This window comes from Neomonachus schauinslandi, chromosome 5 (genome assembly GCF_002201575.2).
Source record: "Neomonachus schauinslandi chromosome 5, ASM220157v2, whole genome shotgun sequence".
NCBI classification, from domain to species: domain Eukaryota; kingdom Metazoa; phylum Chordata; class Mammalia; order Carnivora; family Phocidae; genus Neomonachus; species Neomonachus schauinslandi.
In genome coordinates this window covers 144,294,152-144,303,561 of record NC_058407.1, presented here as the reverse complement: position 1 = coordinate 144,303,561, position 9,410 = coordinate 144,294,152, and the positions used below count along the sequence as shown (strand labels likewise).

The 9,410-nt window shown below is 48.3% G+C and overlaps 1 protein-coding gene across 1 annotated transcript; it reads left to right on the top strand.

Moving 5' to 3' along the window:
* Nucleotides 1-23: 23 nt before the first annotated feature.
* Nucleotides 24-6,234, top strand: TMEM186 (transmembrane protein 186). The gene is made up of 2 exons (XM_021698211.1): nt 24-51; nt 3,788-6,234. Exons 1-2 carry the CDS (start codon nt 49-51, stop codon nt 4,421-4,423), a joined length of 639 nt encoding a protein of 212 aa, XP_021553886.1. The 5' UTR covers nt 24-48; the 3' UTR covers nt 4,424-6,234.
* Nucleotides 6,235-9,410: the final 3,176 nt, after the last annotated feature.

The following is a 9,410-nucleotide window of genomic DNA, read 5'->3' as shown; positions in this document are numbered from 1 at the left end:
GGTTCCGGGGACAGAGGGGATTCACTTCCGGCGACAAGCAGCTGGGCCATGGTAAGAGGGCGATTGGCGGGAACTGCGGGAAGTCGTGCGCTTTGGGGGTCGTGGTCCAGGTTGGGCAGGCAGGCGGATTTCATGGGTTCTGATTCGGAGAATCCGCGGGGGGTGGGGGACCTCCGGCGTAGGTTAAGGCTTTCTGTGCTGCGCCTTCCTGCGCTTGGGTCACGTGGGCCGACAGTAGCGCGCACTGAAATTCACTGAGCGCCGTCCCGGCGCGTCAGATCCTCGGGTCCACCAAGTGCAATTGAGGGCTTTGAAACCACTGTCTCATTTGGTATGTTGTGAATCCCCATTGTGAAAGGCGAAGAAACCGAGGCCCAGAGAAGTGGAGGAACTTGCCCAAGGAGCTACAGCTAGTGACTGTAGGAGCCAGGATCGGAACCCAGATCAGGCCCCCAAGCCCGGAGCATCTTTCACTGAACAACCGTGCACCTGATAAAACCCTTGTGCTGCCGGTTGGCGCCTCCCCGCCCCGCAACTGGGCTCAGAAAACAGCGCTTCCCCTTCAGCACGGAAGATGATGCTTTAACCTGACAGAAAATAGGGAGGTTATTTTAAGTATCGCAGGGATTTGTTACCCTTTAGGACATTGGTTCCTGCTGGGGAAAATGTTCCCACAGCCTAATGCATTCAGTGCCCAGCCCAGAGTTGGCCGTCCCTAGGTATTTTTTGAATGGATGAAAGTTCTGCCACCTTTCTTGTACCTCTTTGAACTGCCTGAAGGAAAGAGGACCAGTTTGAGAGTCAGACTCTGCCCCACTCACTGGCTGTGTGTCTTTGGAAAAATTTCTGACCTTCTCTGTGTTTAGTTTCCTCAGTGGTAAAGTGGGAATACAGTTGACCCTTGAACAATTTGGGTTTGAACTGTGTGGGTCCACTTCTATGCAGATTGTTGAAAATAAATACATTGGAAGATTTTTCAGAGATTTGCAACAATTTGAAAAACCTGGCAGACGATCTGCGTAGCCTAGAATTACTGAAAAAATAAAAAGGTATGTCATGAATGCCTAAAATACAGGTAGATACTAGTTTATTTTATTTACTACCATAAAGTATACACAAGTTATAAGAAGGTTATCAAAATGCACACAGAGACTTACAGACTCTACACGGCATCATTCATAGTCAAGAGAAACAGAAACAAACATGAAGATGCAGTATTAAATCCTAACTGCATAAAATTAACTACAGTACATATTGTACTACTGTAATAATTCCATAGCCACCCCCTGTTACTATTGTGGTGAGCTCAAGTGTTGTATGTGCTTAACACGGTGTGTGTTGCTAATCATCCCCGCGTGAGCACTTCATTGCTGGTAAATTGCAAATGGCAGTAAAAAGTGATCCCGTGGTTCTCGCGTATTTTTCATCGTGTTTAGTGCAATATCATAAACCTTGAATAACACCATGGGACCCATACGAAATGCCACTAGTGATTCTGGAAGTGCTTCCAAGAAGCAGAGAAAAGTCATGACGTTACAAGAAAAAGTTGAATTGCTCGATATGTACTGTAGATTGAAGTCTGCAGCTGCGGTTGCCCGCCATTTCAAGATAAATGAGTCCAGCGTGAGGACCATTGTAAAAAAAGAAAAGGAAATCCGCGAAGCCGTTGTGGCAGCTACACCAGCAGGCGCGAAGACCTTGCACTTTTTGCGAGATACTTTTTTATCTCGTATTGAAAATGCAGCTTTGGGGCGCCTGGGTGGCTCAGTTGGTTAAGCGACTGCCTTCGGCTCAGGTCATGATCCTGGAGTCCCGGGATCGAGTCCCACATCGGGCTCCCTGCTCGGCAGGGAGTCTGCTTCTCCCTCTGACCCTCCTCCCTCTCATGCTCTCTGTCTCTCATTCTCTGTCTCAAATAAATAAATAAAATCTTTAAAAAAAAAAAAAAAAAAGAAAATGCAGCTTTTATGTGGGTGCAGGATTGCTACAAGAAAGGCATCCCTATAGACTCTAGTATGATTCGAGAAAAAGCAAAGTCGTTGTACGACAACTTGAAGCAAAAGGAAGGCGAAGGAACTAAAGCTGGAGAATTTAATGCCAGCAAAGGATGGTTTGATAATTTTAGGAAGAGGTTTGGCTTAAGAAATGTTAAGATAGCAGGAGAAGCAGCTTCTGCCAACCAAGAGGCCGCCGATGAGTTCTCACATCAAGAGCTCATACACCCCACACCAGAGGAGTTAACTGAAGGCACCTCGGTGGAGATGAGAGCTTCCGGACCAGTGCCAGATGAGGAAGATGTAGAAGCAGCAGGGCCAGAAAACAAGTTGACATTAGACAACCTGGCAGAAGGGTTTCGATTATTCAAGACGGCGTTTGACTTCTTTTACAACATGGACCCTTCTGTAATCCGGGCACTGAGACTAAAGCAGGTGGTGGAAGAGGGATTGGTACCGTACAGAAACATCTTTAGAGAAATGAAAAAGCAAAGAAGTCAGACAGAAGTTACTATGTATTTCCATAAAGTTACGCCGAGTGTACCTGCCTCTCCTGCCTGCCTTCCCGCCCCCTCCACCTGTCCCACCTCTGCCACCACTGAGACCGCAAGACCAACCCCTCTGCCTCTTCACCCTGAGCCTACTCAGCAGGAAGACAACAAGGAAGAAGACCTACCCGCTGATCCGCTTCCGTGTAATAAATAGTGAATAGTCATTATGCCGTCCACTTAAAACTTCCCTGTTGCGCATGTGAGTGTCTTCATGTGAAAATCTCCTTTGGAAGTGGGTAGCCTATCCTTAGAGGCTGTAAGGTGAGTGATGTTTAATATAAAATTAACAGTGTGTCTTCTTACTGTTTTGTAACTTTGCTTTTTGCTTTCAAAGATTTAATTACCCTGCAGGGTGTCCCTTACCTCCCCCTCCCTCCATCCCTTCCCCCCGCCCCCCGGAATTGGAGAAAATGCCTATTAGCCTATCATCATGGCTAAGTGGTTTTTTTAAAAAAGTAACTGTTTCCGATACTGTATTCTGAACCTGACTGTAATATACTGTATGCCGTCAGAAGTTTATAAGGATTCATTCATTCGCATATAGACCAGGCTCCTGGGAAACAATAGTATCGATTACACTAGGCTGCCATAAAGCAACCCTATTACTGCTGCTTTGTTACCAATCCATGAATCATTGTCCTTATAAATCAACAACGAATCTCCCTTTCTTATTATCCTCCTTTTTGTGTCTAGTGTCAGTAATATTTGTACTATCTATACTGTTTTATGTCTTATAAGACAGTGTTGATGTGGGTACTGACAATTCATCTTGGAAACAAGATAAACTTAATGGTATCGCTAATACAGTACCGTAAATGTATTTTCTCTTACGGTTTTCTTAATCACATTCTTTTCTCTAGCTGACTTTATTGTAAAAATGCTGTATATAATACATGTAACAACAAATACGTGTTAATGGATTTATCGGTAAGGCTTCTGGCCAACGCTCTGCTATTGGTAGTTGAGTTTTCGAGGAGTCAGAAGTTGTATGTGGAGTTTTGACTGCTGGAGGGTTGGTGTTCCGAACCCCTGCGTTGTTCAAGGGTCAACTGTAATGGCACCCCTCTTGCACCGCTTGTGTGAAGCTCACGTGAGCTTAAAACATCCTTCCCTGTGTCTCTGGTAATAACAGCAACCTCACAGGATCGGCAGGGGCCTCCAGGTAAGATGCTCTGCAGGTGTTTATTTTGTGATTCGCGTGGTTGGGCTCTCGAGAGCAACGGTGTCCTGTCTCCCTTCCAGGCCGCCCTCCTCCGAGCCATGCTTCGGTTGGCAGGCCCAGCTGCATGGAGAAGGCCTGTCTGCGGGCTGTGGTGCCGCCCCGGGCAAGATCCTGGGAGGCGGGTGGGGAGCAGGACCCCCACCCTGAAGGAGAAGCCTGCAGGCACGGAGACAGAGAAATTCCAGATGGTCTACCGGTTCGATGCAATCCGAGCCTTCGGGTACTTGTCCCAGCTGAAGGTGGCGCAGACGGCCCTGACGCTGCTGGCCCTGCCCCCTGGCTTCTACTGGTACTCGCACGGCCTCGTGACTCTCGGCTCCTTGTGCTTTGCGGGCGGGATAGCTGGCTTCGCCCTGGCCATGCTCTGCTGGATGAGCCACTTCTTCCGGAGGCTGGTGGGTATCCTGTATGTGAATGAGGCAGGCACCGTGCTGCGGGTAGCCCACCTGACCTTCTGGGGCCGGCGGCAGGACACGGACTGGCCCGTGGCAGATGTGATGCCCATGACGGAGAGCGCGGACCGGCCCCAGGAGCTGTTCGTGCGCCTCCAGCAGTACAGTGGGAAGCAGAGCTTCTACCTCACGCTGCGCTACGGACGCATCCTGGACAGAGAGCGTTTCACGCAGGTGTTTGGGATGCTGGACACCCTCAAGTGAGCTGGGAACTGGGCCTCCAGGTGGCCCTGGGCTGCCTGCATCTCCAGCAGGAAGACCGAGGGCGTGGGTGAGGCCAAAGAAGGGGATCAGGCAGCCGGAGACTTTGCCAGGGCCTCTAGGCCCTTGTCTTTTGGGATGAGGAAATTCATGAGGTAGGAGCTACTAATTGGGTTTAGGAGAGCGGTCCTTCATACGAATTCTTACTGCATTTGTGTGTGACATTCAGCCAGATAATGGCCAGAAGTTTCTGTTATCTGCCAGTTCTTGGAGGAAGCTATGTTGGGTTCACTCAGGCTGTGCTGAGCTGAGAAATCAGAAGGCAGAGAGGTGTGGCAGGGGGAGCACAGGATTCCAAGTGAGAACGCTTGGGCGCTTCTGTGAAGCTCACATGAGCTTAAAACATCCTTCCCTGTGTCTCTGGCAATAATAGCAACCTCAGTCCTCAACTCCTGGTCCTGGGGCAGGTTATCGAGTCTCGCTGAATCTTGGTTGTCACATCCATGAAAGGGAAAATCCTGCCTGTCTCATGGGATGGGTGTGAGAATAAACAGTAAATGTCAAGGTCAGTGCAGAGGTGATGGTGTGGTGCAAGGCTTCCAAGCAGTCAGGAGAGATTTCCCGAGCCCTGTGCCGGCCCTCCTCAGGGACTCAGCCCCAGAAAGGACCAGGAAGAAGCCTAGATAGAGGTGGGTCATTTGACCCCGCCGGGATGGTGACTGCACAGTGACTGGGACAGGCGTCGGCCCGGCCCCTGCCAAGATTGTGTTCAACACCCAGACGTTGGGGGCCCTCCTGTCGGAAGGCTCTGCGGTGTGCTAAAGTGATATGAACTGTATTCTGGTGCATTATTTTATAAACTAAAGCTAATTATATGCACTGCCCTTCCTCTCAATTAGTAATACATGTTTGTTATGCAATCTGTAACAGAGTAAAGAGGAAGGGACACATGATCTTTGTAATTTTGCCACTCAAAAGTAAATAACTACATGTTTTGTTGTGTGGACTTCCAGTCTTTTATTGAGGTATAATATACAGAATGTAAATTTATCCTTTTACCATTTTCCAGTGTACAATTCAGTGGTATTAAGTACATCTACAGCATTGTGCAACCATCACCTGGGTCCATTTCCAGAACTTTTTCATCATCCCAAGGAGAAACTGTCCCCATTAAACATAACTCCCCACTTCCCCTGGCCGTTGTGACCACTCATCTGCTTTCTGTCTTTGTGGATTGGCTTATTCTGGACATTTCGTATAGATGGAATCAGACATCCCATGGTCTGTGATGTCTGGCTTCTCTCACTTGCCATCCTGTTTTCAAGGTGCATCCGGGCTATAGCGTGTATGAGCTTCATTCCTTTTTATGGTTGAATAATATATGTGTAGACCATATGTTGTTTATCCATCTGTTGATGGACATTTGGATTGTTTCCAGCGTTTGGCTTTTGTGAATAATGCTGCTGTCAACATGGGTCTACAGAAATCTGAGGTCCTGCTTTCGGTCCTTTTGGATGTGTGCTGAGAAGTGGAATTACCGGATCATAGGGTAACTCCACGTTTAACTTTGTGAGGAGCCTCCAGGCTTTCCCACAGTGGCTGCGTGATTTTATATTCAGCACTGCCCGAGGGTTCTAGTTTCTCCCTGTCCATCTTTTGGATAATCACCATCCTAATGGGTGTGAAGTGGTGTCTCACTGTGCTTCCAGGCTTTTCTAAAAACATAGATGTTATCCTGTACCTGGAAGTGTTTGGGTTTTTTGCTTCCTGTAATACAAGACTATTTTAGTTGTAAACCATTAAAAATATTCTATCACGAGAAAATAAAAACCTTGTAACGATTTGAGATGTCTGACGTTAACTGTGTTGTAGTAATCGTTTTGCAATATATATACATAGATAAATCATTACGTTGTACACTTTTAAGTTGGTACAGCGTTATAGGTCAGTTATAGCTCAGTAAAGTTGGGGAAAACAATAGGCAGCACACCTTTCCTAAAACAAAAGGTGGAGATAATTTGATTTTTTCATTTAAATACTCTGTGTAAAAACAAATTCAGAAATTGCAAAATACTCCACTGAGTGGATGTAGCTGGTCCTTAAACCTTTACTACTAAAGTCATTTCCATTTTCCCTGTTTTTACAAAGGAATGTGGCATATCATGGGGCGTATGGGTGGCTCAAGAGGTTAAGCACCTGACTTGATTTCGGCTCAGGTCAAAGTCTCAGAGTCGTGAGATTGAGCCCCGCTTTAGGCTCTGCATGGGGCGTGGAGCCTGCCTAATCTCCCCTCCCCCCCTCTCCCTCCCCCCCCCTGGTACAGCCCCCCGTCACTAACACAAAAGAAGTTTGGTTTTCTTAGTTAATTTATTCCATTTCACAGGCGCAAGTAAAGCCTGTAATACAAGACTATTCCCGCAAGCTTCCAGATCAGCCCTTCATTCTGCCCAAATCTCCTGTACCAGGCCCTGCTCAGCACTGGCCACAAAGAGGCTGATTTGGGTCCCTCTGGGGGAGGCAGGACGGCCGGTAAATCAGTGCACATGCGTACTTAGGTGACTGGGAGCAGTGAGGGGGGAGTGGGTCGCCGTGAGGAGGAGGCAGGAACAAGAGCAAGAGTGGGATGCATGTGCTGGGGCCGACCCTGATTTGATCCTAAGCGCTAGGGAAAGCCTGGAGGATCAGAGAAAGGCGAGAACGGTGGAAGAAGTGCGGGAGCTTTTATTTTTATACATTTTTAAAGGTTTTATTTATTTGAGAGAGAGGGCACAAGCTGAGGGTAGGAGCAGAGGGAGAGGGAGAAGCAGGCTCCCCGCTGAGCAAGGAGCTTGACAGGGGCTCGATCCCAGGACCCTGAGATCATGACCTGAGCTGAAAGCAGACGCTTGCCTGACTGAGCAACTCAGGTGCCCCAAAGTGTGGGATCTTTTAGAAACAAGAAGAAACCACACTTTGTAATTTGTATTCAGTTGTAGTTAGAGATGCACATGTAAGGTTGTAGGTTTGTGGATTTGATTCCTGTGGTTGGAGACCCTAGTCTGGGGGAGTGTGTGGTTATGTCCCTCAGGCGTTTGGGGACGCTGGACACCCACCATTTGGGCATAGCTGGGGTTTTCCCAGACACAAGGGCTCTGCATGCAGGAGAACACTCTCCCTGAGCCCTGACTCAGAGCCTGGGTGTCCCGGGGAGCCACCAACTCATTCAGAAGCACCAGTTCTTTGTTCAGGGGAAATGGCATGTTGTTCTTGTTTTAGGCCGACTCTCAAAAATCCGACCAGAAGCTGACTATTTCTCCCCCTGTGCACCCCTGCCATTCGGATCCACGCCGCCCTCATGTCTCCTCTGGGTTGTGGCAGCCTGCTGCTTCCATGATCCTTCCTCTTCTAGAGTCTGTTCTCAGAGCAGCCAAAGTGATCCTTTGTTTTTGCTTTTTGCTTTTTGTTTTTTTAAGATTTATTTATTTAGAGCTAGAGCATGAGTGGGAGGGGCAGTGGGAGAGGGAGAGAGGATCCTCAAGCAGACTCCCCACTGAGCGTGGTGCCCCGATGCAGGGCTTCGTCTCAGGATCCTGGGATCACCAAAGTGATCCTTTATTTTTATCATTTTTTATTTTTATTTTTGAAGATTTTTTATTTATTCATTTGAGAGAGCACAAGCCAGGGGGAGTGGCAGGCAGAGGGAGAAGCAGACTCCCTGCTGAGCAGGGAGCCCAACACGGGGCTCGATCCCAGGACCCTGAGATCACGACCTGAGCCAAAGGTAGACGCTTAACTGACTGAGCCACCCAGGCACCCCTATAAAATGTCTTAAGAGGTATTAATGATTTGACTTTGACCTCATTAAAGACAAGAATTAACTCAAATAACCCCTGGTGTTGGTCTAGTTGTAAGCTATTACTTCAGTGAACCTCACTCCTGGAGATTCTGGTTATGTTGTGGGATGGGTCCCCACAATCTTTTTGACAAGCTTGAAGCCGATTCTGAAATGCAGGCAGGCTGGAAATTTCAGATGTGGACTATCAGGAGAGAAAACACCACAGTAACTCATGCCTCTGGACTTCATGTTCCTGGGGCAAATTTTTTTGCCTAAAGAATAGGTTCTCAGCTCTGGCTCCATGTGCAGAATCACCTGGAGTGCTTTTTAAAAAATACCATTAGGGGCACCTGGGTGGCTCAGTCGTTGAGCGTCTGCCTTCGGCTTAGGTCGTGATCCCAGGGTCCTGGGATTGAGCCCCACTACCGGCTCCCTGCTCAGTGGGAAGTCTGCTTCTCCCTGTCCCTCTGCTGCTGTCCCTGCTTATGCTCGCTCGCTCTCCCTCTGTCAAATAAATAAAATCTTAAAAAAGGAAATGTCATTGCCCAGGCCCGTCACCAGGCATTGCTATTGCCCGGGTCCCCCAGGTGATTCTCACGTGTAGCCTGGGTTGATGATTGCTGCCCTGAAGCATCCCCACACTGGAGGTGAGAGCCCCATTCTCACCAGTGGCAGGAAAGAGCCACCATTTCGATGTGCTGTCTGTTCCCACCACCAGCAGAGGGCACACGGAACAAATGCGTTGTTCCCTCCCCTTATTCCCCGGGCCAGAACCACAGATCTTCACTTGACCCCCGAGGGCTCCTGCAGCACGCCAGGGGGGCAGTACCTGGGATCTGTCCAAGCTCACCTGTGCTCAACCCCTGTGGATTCTGGTAGGTGCTGGGGTATCTGCATTTTTATGCTTCCCAGGTAATTCCGAGGCACCCGGGCTTTTGAGAATCTCTGGGATTTACCCTGCCTGGAAGCCATGCAGATGATAAAGCAGTTTCTCAGGAGATGCAAGTGGCCTTCAGATTCAGGCAGTGGATATATAGGCGATTCCCCCACTTTGACGACAATGCCAAAATAATAATCTAATAGAAATACCCAAGCCGACTTACGAGGATGTTCACCGAATGTTTCTAATAGCTAAACGAATGAACAGCAGTGACAAAACTGGAAGTTAACAGTTTG